The 17,976-nt window shown below is 44.8% G+C and overlaps 1 protein-coding gene across 1 annotated transcript in view; it reads right to left on the reverse strand.

Moving 5' to 3' along the window:
- TRANK1 (tetratricopeptide repeat and ankyrin repeat containing 1) overlaps positions 1 to 17,976 on the reverse strand; it is a 100,134-nt gene that overhangs the window by 9,378 nt on the left and 72,780 nt on the right. Inside the window, exons 16-21 of the mRNA XM_035704954.2 lie at positions 13,837 to 13,983; positions 10,698 to 10,854; positions 7,843 to 7,931; positions 5,537 to 5,640; positions 5,312 to 5,444; positions 283 to 428 (exon numbers count right to left, since the gene is read on the reverse strand). Coding sequence (XP_035560847.2) covers positions 283 to 428; positions 5,312 to 5,444; positions 5,537 to 5,640; positions 7,843 to 7,931; positions 10,698 to 10,854; positions 13,837 to 13,983 — 776 coding nt within the window. The remainder of the gene's footprint in view (positions 1 to 282; positions 429 to 5,311; positions 5,445 to 5,536; positions 5,641 to 7,842; positions 7,932 to 10,697; positions 10,855 to 13,836; positions 13,984 to 17,976) is intronic.

The following is a 17,976-nucleotide window of genomic DNA, read 5'->3' on the forward strand; positions in this document are numbered from 1 at the left end:
CAAACTAAAACCAATGGTGGGTTTGCTGTAAACAGAAGATTATATTCTACTCATTTTCCTCCCACACTTCCCATCCAGCTCCTCAGTTAATCCTTTAGGCTTGGCTCTTGCCTTCAAGGAGCTCCTGATCCAGCACCGATGCCACCACTTCAAGTGAAAGGAGTGTGATATGGGCAAGCCACTTCAAAAGAGCAGGATAACACCATCCAGGGCAGACTGCCCAGAGGGAGCAATGGAAGGGAGGGAGCAGCATGGGGGAAGGGAGAGAATAAAACTACTTACTTTTCCACTGCAATAGCAGCTTCTTCAAAAAGCTCCTCTTGACAGTACATTTTGAGTGCTAGATCAAATTCCTGGATCTGCTCAAAGCATCTGAAAGCATCTTTGTAGCACTGGCTTCGCTTATAGAAATAGGCAGCATCTCTTATCTAGGAGAGAGTAAAATATACTCTTAGAGTATTCACAGCATAACTTTTTATCTCAAAAATAAGCCAACACCATGAATAACGATGTCTGCTATTTGTTGGAATACAGTGAAAAACACTAAGACATAAATAATATTAGGAAAACAAATTCTTTATATGGGGAAAAGCAAAGTTAAATCCCAACCTCACACCTTGACACAAATTTAACCTTCAGATAGGCCAAAGATCTAAATGTGAGAGCTGTTGAAAGAAAATGTATGAGAATATCTTTGTGACTCAGAGATAAAGTCTTCAGCAAAACCGAAAACACTCAAACTTTAGGGGAAAAACTGATGCATTCAATTACATCACAAATGTTGAACAAAGCTCATGTGAAATGAAGTTAATGGAGAGAAGACAAACATTAACACTGAGACCAGCACTGTCAAATAGACCTTGTTGTGAATACAGAAATATTCTACATCTATGCTAGCCAATTTGGTAGCCACTAGCCACATATGAATGGTGAGCACATGACATGTAGGTTAGTGTAATTGAGGAACAGAATTTTTTATTTCATTTCATTTTCATCAGTTTTAACTTTAATTTCTACCTGTAGCTAATGGCTACTGTATTAGAGTGGACAGGTCTAGAACATTAAATGGATTCCTGCAACCACAGAAAAAGACTTTACTGAAAACCCAACAGAAAACTATGTAAAGGATATAAAGCGGCAGGTCATGGTTGGGGGGAAACATGAATGACTAACAAATCTATTAAGATGCTCAATTTCACTAATAAAGAAATGTGAATTAAAACCACAGTAACATATATCCATAAAGTTTGCAAAAATTAGAAAATCAGAACCAATTGAATGTTGGGTACATGGAGCCCTAATGCACGAACTGGCACAGCTGTTCTGGAAAACAAAGTGGCTTCCACTTTCATTTAGTGAAATTAAGTATATGCACACCCTAGAGCCAGCAAGCCCACTCCTAGTAGTCCCCAGGACAGTAAGGAGACATGCAATCCACAGTGCTATGTATGGCAGCTGGTTGTTGGTGGCAACCTGGATGTTCTCTGATAGGGAAATGGTAAGTCAAATGCAGGGGATGCCCATTCTGGATTACTATCAGTGGCCAAAAACCTGGCCAGGCCTAACACTATAGCAGGGGGTGGAAAAAGTAAAAAACAGAACAATATGCTATTTAAATAAGCCTAAAATGTGTATGTTAGAGAAAATACTACTATTTGCTCTTCAATTATACATGCACATGGGGATTCCACATTAAATGCACTGGAGTGGCTGCCAGGGAGGACAGAATGGAAATGGAGACCAGTCATGAAGAGAAAGAGGATGAACAAAGGAAAAAAGGAAAACCACAAGACTTTCCATAAACACAAGCAGGTCTGCCATAAACACAAGATTATATCCCACTCTTCTACCACACTTCTGTCAAGCCCCCCAGGGTAATCTGTTATGCTTGGCTCTCCCAACGTTTTCCCAAATTTCCTTTCCACCACCTCCACTGCCATCACAGCAATGTAAGCCACATCATCAAGCCTCAGCTGCTGTTCCCCACTGGCCTGTCTGCTTCTACTTTTGTTACCCACAGACCTCCCCCAGAGCATCCAAATAATGAGCTCCATGTCACTCCTGCAGTCATAACCTTCCACTGGCTCCCTGTCACACTTGAATAAAATCTAGTCCCTACCATGGACTTTGAGGTCCATGATTTGCTCCTGCTACTGTCTCTTGTTCATTTTACCACTTACTTGTACCCACTCACTCTCATCTGGCCCAACCAGCTTCCTTGCTGTTCCTGGAGCTCCCCAACACACTCCCACCTTGCAGAGCTGTTGCCTGCAAGGATGCTTGGCCTTCGATGCCCTCCAGCAGTTCTCACAGTCTCTGCTCAAAAAGCAGCACCCCTAACTACAGAGAACAAATCGAGGGTTGATGGAAGGATGTGGGTGGGGGATGGGCTAGATGGGGAATGGGGGTTAAGGAGGGGACTTGTTATGATGGGCACTAAGTGTTATACATAAATGGTGAACCACTGAACTCTACTGCTGAAACCAATATTGCACTGTATGTCAACTAACTAGAATTTAAATTTTGGAAAAAAAAAAAAAAAAAGGCAGCTCCCTGCTGGCCCTCTGCCCAAAAGAACAGCATCTGACACTTCCTTACCCTCACCCATCACCTAGCTTCATCACCATTAGCATCTCAAAGCCACTGGTTTGTCTGCCATCCCTCTCCTCCACTAGGAAGGGACACTCTGTGACAGGCAGAGGCCCCTATGTTGTCACTGGCTGTGAGCACCCACAGTGCCTGGCACACAGGAGGGGCCCACCTATTTGTTGAATATCTCACTTCATAATTCTACTTGCTGCACCTGAGATCCAGAGAGAAAACAAAATCAAAGGGAAACAAGACAAAACACATAGGCCAGGCCCTCTAATAAATCTCAGCTGGCTTTTTTTTTTTTCATCTAGATCATCTACACCAAGTAGCAAAATACAAAGAAAATTCAGGGATCAGGTTTTTCAACGTCCAGAGACCTTTCAGAGCAGAGAGTATCTAGACCCATCTCAGCCACATGGATACAACCCCATAACCAGAAAGAACATCTATAACCCTGTCTCTTGTCCTCTCCTGACAATACTGATTACTCAGAAGGAAAATCTCCAAGCGAGAGTGCACGCCCTATGAGGTGCCAAGCGTGTGTCCAAGTAGAGAGAGAGCAGAGGGCTGGCTCTAAGTGGCAGCCCCCATGCTCTGTACACTCTGCTCCCTGAGGGGAGGGGTCCCCCTCGAATCCAAAGCAAGGGCCTTGAGAGGTTTCCAGAGGACCAATGTCGCTCTCAGCAAAGAGGCAAGAAGCAGGCAAGGCAGAGGAATCCCTACAAAAAAGTCTTACGCCCCCAGCGCTTCCTCACAACCATTTCTTTGCAGGGGTGGCACACATTTGGGGGCTGAGGACAGGGAGGCAATCTGGTATAAGGATGTTGACAAAGGCTGCTGCCATATTGGTCAACTTGAATCGTGCTGTTTAGTGTTGTGGGATGACCTCAGGAGGTCTGAGGCTGCTGAGGGTTGAACACCCTTTCAGGGAGGAGTCTGAGCAAAGAAAGGAACCGGACCCCTCCCTGGATGGGGCTTGGAGCTGCTAGAATGTACTGGGGAGAGAAAGCAGAAGAGGCTGCCCCCAGTGATCAAGCCTGTGGAAGGGGAAGGAAACAGGGAACGCTTTGTCACCAGGAGCGGGGTGGCCTCCATTTTTGAAGGCACAGAAGTCACAAAGAAGGGAACACAGGCTGTACTTCTGGCCTTCTGGTTCCCCTGCTTCCTACTTTCTGAGGAAGAGCTTGCCAGGTCGGGGAGGTGGGCAAGGTGAGTAAGTAAGGAGGCGGTCCCTGACTCGGTCATAGCTGGAGCTGGCACTGGTGGGCAAAAAGAGGGAGCAAAGGCTTAGGCTGGTTCCCTGCAATTGTCACCACTCAAGGTCCAGGTGGCAGCATGGGAGATTGAAGGGCTAACAACCATAACATGTAGTAAAGATGGAAGCTACCCTAATTCCTAGATCTTAGGACCCAAACTCCCACCCACCCTGAAATCCCTAACCTGTTCCCATCTCCCACATGCTAACAAGTCACATCCCCTAATAAACATAGGGCAGGGCAGACAGTACCAGGTGGGCCCCACTGACTTGGGGCCACAGTTCAAAGTCCCCAGTAGGTGCCACCCCCAACTATCCAATGTCCACGGTGTTCTGAGGATCCAGGAGCTACTACATTCAGAGAGCCATGGAGCCCCACATCCCTGCTGGAGAACCAGAGAGCCCCTCTGGGGAGAATGCAGCAGCCCCAGCTGGGCTTTCTAAAGCACAGCTCCTCAAGCTACCTAGCTCTACACCTCCAGGCCCTCACAACAGATACACTGGAAGTGAATTGTGTGAGGTACAGCGTGATGACTATAGTTGACACTGTGTGGTATATTTGAAAGTTGCTAAGAGAATAAATCTTAAAAGATCTCCTCACAAGAAAAAAATTCTTATAACTCTACATAGTGATGGATGTTAACAAAACTTAACTATAGTGATCATCTTGCAATATATACATATGCCAAATACCTCTAATAAAATTTTACATGCCAATTATACCTCAAGGGAAAAAAAGACAAGGGAATTGTTAAAAAAAAAAAAAAGTCATCACTGCTTGAATGTTCTAGCAATGCCAAATTGCTGTAATAGTCGCTCATTGGTTACTGTCTCCTTCTGTGTTAATCCTTTGGCAGACAAATAAAAATCTGTGTCCCGCCACCAGCCTGCTGGCCATTCTGTGAGTAGCTAAGTTCTAGATCAGCGGCTCTGTCTGACAGCACTTTCTGCAATGATGGAAATATTCTATAACAATGAGCACTTGAAATATGGCTAGTGAGACTGAGGAACTGGTTTTGTAATTTTATTACATTGTCATTAAATAGCCACCTGGGGCTTGTGGCTGCTAGACTGGTTGGTGCAGATCTAGAGCAATTGCTGAGAACCCAGAAAAATTGCCATATCAGTGCCAGGTTATTCACACAGGCAGACTCCAGACTGAACACGGAGGACAGGAAGGGAGGAATATTCCAAAGCCCACCTTCCCTTGGATTTGAACACCTGGCCTCCCATGATTAATATCAGGTTGCAAACATTTACACAGACAGGCATGCACACATAACACATCTTTGGAGCCACGTAAACACTTAGGCAAGTGGAGAAAGAACAGCTGCCCTATGGTTCTTGGGGCCGACTTGTCCCTCTCTGGAGGCCCAGAGCCCCTCCCTGATGCAAGCAGGGGCTGAGGGAGTCTGCTCCAGAGCAGCCCAGTGCTCCCAGTGGCAGCGTGGGCTGGGCCCATACCTTCCCCAGCTTCTCACACAGCTGGGCAGACAACTGGAACTCCTTGGCATAGCTCAGGCACTTGAGGGACAGCTTTGGCTCCTTGCACTCCAGATAGGTTCTGGCCAGTTCTAAGTACTCCATCTGCTTCTCCCTGGAGGAGGGAGAGAAAACAGAGTACCCACGGCATGGTGACCTCGCCCCAACAGAGCCAATCTCATCAGAGATGACCCCTGCGACTCTTACTTGGGGCTGACTTTCTTGGATTTCATGTTCAGGGCGGTGTTGTGGGCCAGCGCCAGCTTCTCCTTCTCAAAAGCACCTCCTTTTTGGTAACACTTGGCTGCAACCTAAAACAGGCAAAAATGTTTGATTCCCAGCAAGGGGCTGGAGGTGACACACAGAACAAGGGTTAAAGCACACATGCCACGTTTGCACTGACAAGGCAGTGAGTCTCACCCCAGCCCAGCCTGAGGGGGAGGAGCAGGAATGGGCTGATGAGCTTTAAAAAAAAATGGCCTCATAGGATAAAGCCCAGTAATATGACCAGTGAACACTTCCTACTCCACTTCCTTGTGGAAGTGCCCTGAATCCAAGGAATCCACGGAAAAGGGATGCAGGATGTGTTTTTACAAACCACCAGAATTAACACCTTCACTGAATCTTCCAACAGCCACGTGGGAGAAGTTTCATCCCTCTCATAGCATACAGTAGCAAAGACACAGAGCCATGGGCCCAAAGTCACCCAGCAGCTCTTCTGGGCCCTACATAGGTTTTCTCTAGTCGGTAACTATAATGGCCAACAGTGTTGGTAGAACAGCTACAGCACAGAAATGGGGGTAGAGATGGGGATGGAGATGGTGTCATCACATTCCATAAGATAACTGGCTAGATCTGTGGGTCATGCAGGTCTGTGTTGAGCAAGCAGAAGGTAGGCAGATGAGCATCACAGGAGAGTTTCCGGGACCCCTATTCCTGCCAGCAGAAAGCTGCTTTTCTAAAACGGGCATGTTGACACCATGTCTCAAAGCACAGGCCATAGGGTAGAAAGTCACGTCTGGTCCAGCATGTAAAGATTAGGTCTCAGTGTGGCTGAGGGAAGGATTATGTAGACAAGATGACATCTTGTTCCCTCAGGCTCTTTGCTCCAGCCTCCCCAGCCTCATAGGGCTCCTTCCATTCCCATGACTTGTGCCATACTCCTTCCCACACTGGCCCTTTGCACATGGTGCTCCTTCTGATTGAAATGCTCTTCCATACCTTCTCTGCCCAGTTAACTTCATTTATCCCATAGGCCCTCAGCTCAAGGCTCCTACTTAAAACAGCCTCCTCTGGCCTCCCTGTCCAGGACAGGTGGTTCTAGGGGCAGCTGGTTTCTCATCTGGGATACCTGCCAACAGCTGGAGCTGTGCACTCTTCTGAGTGCCTGAACTGCTCACCATCATATCCCTGCAACCTAAACACAATGTTTGGCCCAAAGTTCAACAGGAATTTGTTGAATGAGTGAATCTCAAGCGAATGCGTGAGTGGTTCTGGAACAGTCACTGACATGCAGCCAAAAACTCAGGAAACCACCTGAGTCCTGAAGTCCTCTAGTGGATTCAAAATCAGGTGAGGAGAAGCCTTTTTATAACATTCTCATCTGCACCAACTCCCATAAAAAGATTTCAGATTCAAATATTCAAAGGGTCTTTTTAAAAGGATAAAGACTTGGAACTCCATGGGCAACATGTATGGGTTGACACCAACAGTGTTCTGAAGGGAATAAAGGGAAAGACTAGCTAGTTTTCCAATTTCATATCCATACCTGCTGGATATTATTCCACTCTTCCCTCCGTGCTCCCTCCCCTAAAAAGAATCTTGGTTTTATATTAGCAGCCAAGTTACAACAAGGATGGGCAGTGAATAAAGCTTCAGAGTTCTGTCAAGTTCTAGCAACTAAATACTACATATTTATGGAAACACTTTCCAGACACACCCAAACACGCAGCAGGGTGCATTCTGTTTTCTCACCCCTTAGAACTGACTGCTCATCCTAGTGAGCTGAAGAAGGCTGCTCAAGCTCACTAGGATGACTTGTGGCCCAGAATGGGTCAACTCACTCAAGTGATAAAGACTCAGATTGGGAGTCAAGTCTATGTCAGATCAGTTTGAAAAACAAATGACCAATCTGGTACTATTTCAAAATGCAGTGCGATGATGGCACAAATTTTTAAACACAGAGCACAGGAGGGAAAGAAAAGAGCATCAGGCTTTGTTTGTGCAGCAGAGGCCAGGACCCTCTGTTTTCCTCTCAGTACATGATGGCACCTGGTCCCTGCAAAGAGTTGTCATGCTTGCACTGGAGAAGGAGCCGGACAGGGAGCTCTCCTCATCAAGGATGGCCTGATGTTTCAGAAGCAGCAGCACAAGCACCCAAACCTTGGCCTTATCCTGGTGATGAGCATGATGGTGAGAAACCTGCCTGTGAGGCCTGATGAGGTCACTAATCACAAAGACCTTCCCTGCACCACCCCCTCACCCTTGCCCCTACTCCAGGTCCAGCCCCTTACCTTCCAGCACTGGTGTTTGGCGTAATAGTCTCCTTGAGCAATCCACTCCTCAGGCGTTGAAGTCTTAACAAACATGCTGTCATCAAAGTCTAAAATGAGAAAAGAGAAGTGGGTTTGTTTCTCTGCCATTCGTTCTCTTAAACTTGTCATTATGTGCTGAAGTTGGCTCCCTTCCCATACCCCAAAATTGCATAAGTTGAAACCCTAAACCTCAGTGCCTCAGAATATATATTTGGCTATATTTGGAGGCAGGGCCTTTAAAAGAGGTGATAAAGTTAAAACAAGGCCGTTAGGGTGACTCTAGGTCCTTATAAGAAGAGGAGATTAACACACAGAAAGAGACACCAGGGGCTCACATGGAACCATCTACAAGCCAAGGAGAGAGGTCTCAGAAAAAAACCAAACCTGCTGACACCTTGATCTTGGACTTCTTGCCTCCAGTACCGTAAGATAGTATGGCTTATGGGGTTTTATTATGGCAGCCCAGGCAAATGAATACACCTGCATTGTCTTTATAGGATTCATTTTAAGATAGATTTTAGCTTAGCAAGCCAGGTTGCTGTGGGTTTTGGAAAAAGGAAGTAGGGGTAAGAAAGGATGTTGCTCAGTTTCTGAACTTCAGTCTACCCACCTCTCCTATGGCTACGGATTAGAAAACAGAAAATTCTAATTCGTCCTTGAAAATCCAAAGCCGTGTAGCTCTTAGCAAACTTCCACCCAGGGCCTTTAGCAAGGAACGAGGTGACAGAGTTTTACAGTACTTTCAAATGTGCAGAGTTTGCACTCAGGGTAAGCAACGTGACATATCCTCATGGGTGGGCATAGACCATCATAACCACCTGCCGTCAGGCCCTTCTGTTGTCACACTCGCCTGCTGTTGACTAGATTAGCCACCCCTCCTGCAGCCCCCCGAACATCACCGGCAGTGGACAACCCTCTCTGCAGGTTCTGAGCCACAGCTGCAAGGAGCACATGAAAGACTGAACACCAGCACAGGGCTGAGAGCCAAACCTGGGCCGAACGGGTCCAGGATACCCGGGCCAAGGGATATGCATGGGGGGCAGCAAGGCGGACCTGCCAGCTTCATTTAGAAGGTCCAAAATCCTTCTTGCCAGCCCTCTACCATGCCCTGCAGCACTGCTTTGCAGCATCTTGTCCTGACTCCATGTGCTATCAGTGCTCTGGTGACACTTCACCCTTGTAGCAGAGCCCCCTGGTATCTCTGCACAGGGCCGGCACGATGATAAAAACACCCCAGTTACACGTCACCACGCTCCTCACAAGCTCCCCTGAACGGTGGGAACAGATGTTCTCCCAGACTTTACCATGTGCAACTTACAACACACTTAAGACTGTCCTTTTTCTTGTACTCTTAATGCTACCAAGACAGAAAATAGTGATCTCGTTTCATTCTGAATTTTTAAGTGAAAGAAAATTGACTGTCTTGATGACCTCTTGCAACAGGCACCAGAATCTCTTTTGAGAATAAAGAATACAGGCTGCAGAAAGATTAAGAATGACTCCGGCAGGCCAGCCCCCTTGCTCCGTTTTCGTTGAAGAAATGAAGGCCCAGGATGAGAAAGTGAGCCTGGACAAAGTCACATGGCTACACAGGTAGAAAGCTCTAATGTTCTCATGAGAAGCTAGGTTTTTGTTTGTTTGTTTTTTAACTCCAAGACTTCAACTTTCCCCCATTACATGTAACAGCCCAGGGACAGAACAGCTAACCCTGGTCCCCAAATGGGCCACTGGCTGCAACCAGAAATAGCCCCCATAAAACTGGCCAGAAAATGCTCAGGAAATCAGCAGACCTCTGCACAGGGCCAAGCCCTGCACTTTCCCCCTTCCTTAGAGAAATTAACTGTGGCCTGGAGAGACCAACTCAACAGCTAGCTAACCCACAAGAAAGACAACAATTTTCTCCTTTATGAAGGGCTGATTACTTCTCTGCTAGTTATCCTATCAGGAGATCTTCACTCCTTTTTTTAATTAGCTAGTCTCTGCAAGGGATCCAAACAACACACAATATTGGTTTGGCTCAGTCCTAGGATGAGAGCAGCCTCTATGAACAGTTTCTCACTGGCAGACACTTAGGTCATCTTAGTTTCTTATAATTATAAACAGGACTGTGAGGAACACTTTTGTGCATGTATCTTTGAGATTTTATACAAGAATATCTCTAGGATAGGTTCCTGGAACAGGAATTGTTGGGTCACTTTTAAACCAGTACATTCTTTATTTTGATAGATATTGCCAGTCAGTTGTCCAAAGACCATAGCAATTGGTGTTCCCCCAACAAAGCCTATTTCCTCTCACCCTCGCCCATGACCCTCACTTTTTTTTTAAGCAGGCTCCATGCACAACATGGGGCTTGAACTCATGACCCTGAGATCAAGACTCAAATGCACTACTCACTGAGTCAGCCAGGCACCTGCCATAATCCTCACTTTTAAAGATCTTCCCTGAAGGAGTTAACCTCCTCCCACCGCATTACAACCACACACACCCCGCACACCTTAGCAGTAAATACAAACTCTCATTTCTCAGAAGAATGTGGAAAGAAAGCATTTTCAAAAACCTGTATCTTTTGGGGTACCGGGGTGGCTCAGTGATTGAGCATCTGCCTTTGGCTCAGGGCATGATCCTGAGGTCCTGGGATCAAGTCCCACATCGGGATCCCCGGGAGCCTGCTTCTCCCTCTGCCTGTGTCTCTGCCTCTCTCTGTGTGTCTCTCATGAATAAAAGAATAAAATCTTAAAAAAAAAACCCTATATATCCTTTATAGCTGATCATAAGAAGAAGTTAGAGTAACACCTTTTGTATCTGACATCCAGAATATTTTAATGAGACCTTACCTTTATTTTCATCTGTCTTCACAACTTGGACAAAATCTCTTCTCATGAAATATTTGAAAGCAGGAGCCCGCTTCTCTGGGTTTTCATCAAAGATCCAGAGGTTAACCCGGGCCCGTGTGATGGCAGTGTATAGCTGCTTCAGCTCTCCATTGAGGAGCTAAATTGAGAACAAAGGTGGAGAGTTGCTTGTCTATAGCTTCAATGTGATACACTTCATGGGCTTACTCATTTCGATAAAATACAAAAAGCAAATTTAAGTACAGCACAAGCGTGAGCAGGACAGGAGGGGCTCACGGTGGCCACAGCACAGATAAGTGAAGCTCTAGTAAGGAAGCACAGCATTAGCATAGGACTGCCCGATCTACTGTAATTTTATATTTTGAAATAATTATAGGTTCATAGGAAGTTATAAAGATAGCATAAAGAGGTCCCATGTACCTTTCACTCAATCTATCCCAGTGGTTACATCTTAGACAATTACTGTAACTTATTTTTAAAAATTAAGCCAGTCATACACTTCTAAGACCATTATCATTACTACAAAATTATTCATGACCTATGCCATGATTGAGGACTGCAGATATAAGCAGGTTATGACTTGAACATGGGGAGGGCCAACTTGATTAAATAATGCACATTTCAAAACAACAGTGGATTCATGGCTACCTAGAGGTTTGCACAGTTTGGCAGTGATTGAACTTTTATTTCTGCAGAGCCTTCTAGGCATTTACAAAAATAACCTGATAATTGCTATTCTGTTTGTTTTGCACTTTGTAGGAGACATTAAACTAGGGCGGTAGTTTCTCCCTCAAGTTTTTAGTTTTACTGATTCAATTTTCTGGGATGTTGCCCTCACTCTCGAGACCCCCCCCATCAACCTCCCTCAGTCAAGAAGTCTGCAGCACTACTCAGCTTTGGCCTCCTCCTCAGTGAGGTAGCTGCAGGTTGGCTCCCTTAACAGTATAGGGGAGCAAAATTTGCCACCCCCAAATGTGGAGAGTTGGCATGTGGATTATTTTAGGCAAATTATTTTTTTTTAAGATTTTATTCATTCATAGAGACACAGCTAGAGAGAGAGGCAGAGGGAGAAGCAGGCACCATGCAGGGAGCCCAACGCGGGACTCAATCCTGGGTCTCCAGGATCACGCCCTGGACTGTAGGCAGCGCCAAACCGCTGCGCCACTGGGGCTGCCCTAGGCAAATTATTTTTAAGAAACAAAAGGTTTGGGAAGAAACTTTGGCTTTCACCCAGACTGCCTAAAAGAATTTAGACAACCTGTTCCAGGAACAGAACAACCACTATAGATAACTATAGTATTATATGAACTATGGGTGGCAAACAGGGAGCATTATAGCAAAGTCTGCTTATGTGAACTCCTTTCTATGTCTCATTGTTTCTAGATGGCCCAGCAAACATTTTCTGACCAAACATGCATCTTTTTCATCTTCTTGTGAATCACTTTCTTTCCCTTTGAAGTCCTAGAGACCTACCCCCTTTTTCCTGATTCAGGATGACATATACATCTCGTTTTGCCTGTTTTTGGAATCTCATGTTTATTTCGATTCCCTGTACATACATTATTAAAGTGTTTTTTTTTCTGTTAATTCATCTCATGTCAATTTAATGTTTAGACTGGCTAGATGAATCTTAAATGGTAGAGAAAAATTTTTTTAGCCCCAACAACAGTTAAGGCTGGTTTAAAAGTCTCCATTAGGGATCCCTGGGTGGCGCAGCGGTTTGGCGCCTGCCTTTGGCCCAGGGCGCGATCCTGGAGACCCGGGATCGAATCCCACATCGGGCTCCCGGTGCATGGAGCCTGCTTCTCCCTCTGCCTGTGTCTCTGCCTCTCTCTCTCTCTCTGTGACTATCATAAATAAATAAAAATAAAAAAAAAAAGTCTCCATTAACTATTGTCCTAGACTTCACATCTGAGTTCTCTGTCAGCAACTTCAAAATTTCTGAACACACTGAGTCCCAGAGGTGATTAGAAGGTATAGCCCCCTTTCACTTTCAGACAGCGCCCCAACCATCAAGCCTCACTCTTTGCTGAGAAAAGAGAGTTTGCAAACTGATTAAACTGAACAGCAAAGACACAAACAATCCAATCATGAAATGGGCAAAAGACATGAACAGGAATTTCACAGAGGAAGACATAGACATGGCCAACATGCACATGAGAAAATGCTCCGCATCACTGGCCATCAGGGATACCACACAATGAGATACCACCTCACACCAGTGAGAATGGGGAAAATTAACAAGACAGGAAACAACAAATGTTGGAGAGGATATGGAGAAAGGGGAACCCTCCTGCACTGTTGGTGGGAATGTGAACTGGTGCAGCCACTCTGGAAAACTGTGTGGAGGTTCCTCAAACAGTTAAAAATAGATCTGCCCTATGACCCAGTAATTGCACTGTTGGGGATTTACCTCAAAGATACAGATGCAGTGAAACGCTGGGACACCTGCACCCCGATGTTTCTAACAGCAATGTCCACAGTAGCCAAACTGTGGAAGGAGCCTCGGTGTCCATCGAAAGATGAATGGATCAAGAAGATGTGGTCTATGTATACAATGGAATATTACTCAGCCATTAGAAATGACAAATACCCACCATTTGCTTCGACGTGGATGGAACTGGAGGGTATTATGCTGAGTGAAACAAATCAATCGGAGAAGGACAAACATTATATGGTCTCATTCATTTGGGGAATATAAAAATTAGTGAAAGGGAATAAAGGGAAGGGAGAGAAAATGAGTGAAAATATCAGTGAGGGTGACAAAACATGAGAGACACCCAATTCTGGAAAACGAACAAGGGGTAGTGGAAAGGGAGGTGGGCAGGGGATTGGGGTGACTGGGTGACAGGCACTGAGGGGGGCACTTGGCGGGATGAACACTGGGTGCTATGCTATATGTTGGCAAATTGAACTCCAACAACAACAAAAAAAATTTTAAAAAGAGAGTTTGCCAACACTGAGATCCCTGACATGCCCACTCCCATCCTCCACTCCTCAGTGCTGATGTGCAAGAAAACCAATCAAGTACTGGGCTCTATTTTTAACCTCATCCTGTCACCCAAACTTTGTTTACTGGCTCCCTGTCAAAGCAGCATATAGACAAATGGCAGAAAATCACCTTATACATTTCTGGATTCATCATGAGAGACCGACCCTGGGAGGAGCTAGATTTCTCCAGGGGCACTTCAATCAGTGGCCAGTTTTCCTTTCTGGAGTCAGATGATGAAGGCGTAAATGAAGAAATGATCTTCCATTCCTTGTAAGCCTGAACGACAATGACAAATTAAAGACCAATAGAATATGCTCTTGAACCATACACACAGCCTAAAGGTGAATTAAGATCCCTTTTCTGGGCATGGGGCCCTCAGCCCCAGCTATAAGGAGGAGGACGTCCTATGGCTTCAGTTGGGGGAACCTCAGGTTGCACAGGCAGGGAAAGGGGAAGCTACCATGAAAACTCCTCCAGACACTTGGCCAAGACGGCTGAGAAGCCAAGCACACATACCCACTTCCGGAGGAAGGCTAAGCACTCAGGAAGTTTCTTGTTTAAAGAATTTCAGCAAGCAGTATGGAGGCAGGAGCCCAGTGTCCTTCACCCCACTCATAATGTGTGAGAGACGCCACTTAGTGTCAGCTGTTAAAATACATATGACAAAATTTTCTAACTAAATTATTCGACCAAGGATGGAACCAATTCAGGAGCTATGGAGTATATTGTGCACAGGAGACTGAGCTTAGACAGAATACATTTATATCTCAGTTCTTTCACTGACTAGCTACGTGACCTCAGACAAATTGTTTCCTCCACATCTTTTCCTGCTCTATAAAATGGGACTACTAGAACTACCCAAGTTTACTGGGAAATAAAGGCAATAATCAATGTCAAGTGTCTAATACAATGCTTGACAACTAGTTGATATTTTAGCCACTTGTCCCTTTATCCAAACTGAAGCCACAAAACCATAGTGACTATGTAGACGTTGGTAAATTTTTTCTTTAAAGGGTCAGATGATAAATATTTTAGGTTTTGTGGGCCATGTGGTCTCTCACTACTACTCAACTCTGTTATGATGCAAAAGCAGCCATTGTCATTTATACAGATGAAGGAGTATGTATGTCCCAATAAAATGATATTTTTCAACACTAAAATTGAACTTAATATAATTTTTATGTGTCACGTAACATTATATTCCTTTGATTTTTTTTAACCATTTAAAAATGTAAAAATCACTGTTACCCCACAGGCCATACACAAGTAGGATGGATGCGGCCCTTGGAACCATGGTTAGGAGACTCTGGTAAAGCTAAAGTACCCAGAATACATGCAATATTTAAAGGGAAGAATTCCTATGAAATTTCAGATTTCATACTTCACTGTATCTTGTGAGAGTAAGTAGCTAGTTAACTCCCCTCAGCCTTTACTTTTCCATGTATAAAATGGTGCTACTTGTCACCTATGTATCTTCTCAAGAGTAATGAAAACATGGAGTACATACAGCTCATGATCTCCTTTAGGTCACCCCATAACTTAAACTATATAAGTATCAAGTTAAATGTTTTAAACACTGTTTAACTTACTTAATATTAATGAAATTATTATTGCATTAAAATCATTTCGATATTAAAAAAATTAACACTGTCTATTAAATAAGAGTGGTTACGCTCCTAACCACTCTTTATGTGGTTAGGAATTATGGAATTAATCACCGTATTCTGAAAAAGAGATGTGAATCATGTAATCATTTATGTAGTTGGGAGTTTAAAAAAAAAAAGCCTTCAGGACATATTTATGACTATCCTCTTTACAGAGGCATTCACACCACTGAATCATTGGCCAAGGAAGGCAGGCAAAAGACACAAGCATTTTGACATTTGCAAGGCTCTCCTGGGAGCCAGCATGAGGCGCAGATCAGCTGACCTTGGAAGGGCTAGTGAAGCCCAATGTATTCTACAACTGCTGAATGAGTAGCAAAAGCCACTCGAATGGCACAGGACTATCCTGTTTCCAGGAATAAAACACACTTTACTTTCAAGACAGAGCCTTTGAGGAGTGAGTCCGTGTATCTGTGGCAAGAATACAGGCCTACAGCACCTCTGACAATAAAAGAAGTAGCATTTAAGTCTTCCAGCTGCTTCCATGGGGACTGATCATTGTGAAGATCACCTTGATGGGGCCTGTTCTGTGATTAACCCATAAAAGCTGTGGTTTTCAAAGTCCCTCCTGTCCCATTCACACATTAAAAAGAAGGAAAGGACTGCCCACTGTGGCCGAGTGTAAATGGCAAGCCCTCAAGTCCCCATAGGAGGAGAGTTTGGGGGTGACTAGGAGAATGACTGCTGCTCCCCCAAATGAAGCCAAATCCTAGAAAATAAGGACTTGGTGTAACCATTCCTTGGTCCCTTCCCCATCTCAGATGATGGACCTGGCAACTATGCAGTGGTTGACAGAGAAAAAATTGCTCTAAAGAGAAGAATCACATGCCAGGGCAACAAGAACTGCCCCTACATGCATGCACAGAGAGAAAGTCTGCCAGAAACATAAGCCAGGGGTGGAAGAAGAGGCCAGGGATGGAGAGAGGAGCTCTCCACTATCCCCTGTGTCAAATACAATTACTATGCAGCAGCCTACAGCCAGTCACCCCAAAGGAAACCCCACATGGGGCGCCAGACTACAGGTGACTGAAGACTTATGTGATCCTTGTCTTTCCTCTGCTTTGATTAAAGTATTTCCTCTCATTTAGAAATGAGATGTTTTTTGGTCTTGAGTTTGGCAATGATACACAGAGGGGGTTCTTTGTGCCAGGCAATGCATAATGACATTCCTAAGAAACTGAGAAACACAGCATCAGGAGTCTTTTTAGAAATCTTATGGTGCACATGGTATGAAGTGGATGTTACCAAAAGATTCAATTTGTGATTATTTTAACTTCATGTAACAAACTGAGCCATTGGTTGGGAGCACAGGATCAAGATATCTGAGCCTTCGCCATTTCCGGGATCGAGGTGAGGCAGAAAAACTGGATTTTTTTCTTTCACAAACAGAATCAACCACAAGTTACAGATCCATGAGTCCAGAGCTCCTTGGGCTTCTTACTAGCACAAGCATACAAGTGGCAGTTAATAAAGGACAGGAACAACAAAGTCTTACCCCTTCCTCTTTCAGCACAGCCTCGGTCCAACCATAACCAATGGATGTATTATGAGAAAAAAGAGTTAGTTCTCAGAGATTAAAAATGGTTTCAGGGTTAATGAGAGTGCATCTGATTTAATTAGCAAAAGTCAATAGAAAAGGAATGTACTTAAGATACGGCAATGATATATTCATCGAAGAAGGTTCTGGAAGCCAATTTGCATGCAGGGCTTTAAACGGAAAGGAGTATAGAAGAAAGATCACGAAACAGAGAACTCAAAGCATCTGAGTTGGTCTCCAGGCTCTGGCACCTACATCATGACTATGGGCAATTTACTTAATTTCCACAACCCTCAGCTTTGTCTGTAGTATGAGGGTAATGAAAATACATTCAACCTCAGTGGGTTACTGGAGGATGATGAAAGGCAACAAAGCATTCAAAAAGTACTTTATAAATCATGAAGTAGTCGTAGGTATCATCAAGGCAATACCACATTTTTTTAAAGACCAGGAAAAAAAATAAGGACTCTATTTAAAGTCAGTTTGGGGACAGATTTTAAGGTGTCAAAGCTAACAGTGCTCCTAACCTAAATGTAAAAAAACAGCCCCTTCATGCATCCACCATGTGCAGTCAGAAGTCTGTAACAGGGACCAGGACACAGCCAGCTAAGTGCCCAGAGGAGACCCCACAGCACAGTCAGCAGCCAGCCCGAGCCCCCACCACACCACAGTGGTGGAGAGAAACCAGTGGCTCGAGTTGGAGACTCTACCCATAATGTACTAAGCCAGGGAAGAAAGACCATCCAAGGACTCAGGAGCCAAGTCAAAGCGGTGGGCTGGCACGGAGGTCACTGGGGGGTCCGTCTAGGGACTCTTTCATTGCCATTGTCTGCATGGGCTGCAAGCAGTGGTGAAGCCATGCCAGAAGAGAGCTCCCAGGCAGGGCAGATGTCCTCATCCCCCACATTACCTGATCCAGGGGCCAGAAACCAAGCCTCATTTGTCTTCCTGGAGTTTCTCTTTCTATGAACTGAACTTGCCCAGCTCTGTCCTCATAGGGTGGACACTGCTAACCTTGCCTCCATTTGTAAGGCTCTCCTTAGAGGTCACTCCAACTGGAGCATCCTT

The sequence above is a fragment of the Canis lupus genome, chromosome 23 (assembly GCF_003254725.2).
Source record: "Canis lupus dingo isolate Sandy chromosome 23, ASM325472v2, whole genome shotgun sequence".
Lineage (NCBI taxonomy): Eukaryota > Metazoa > Chordata > Mammalia > Carnivora > Canidae > Canis > Canis lupus.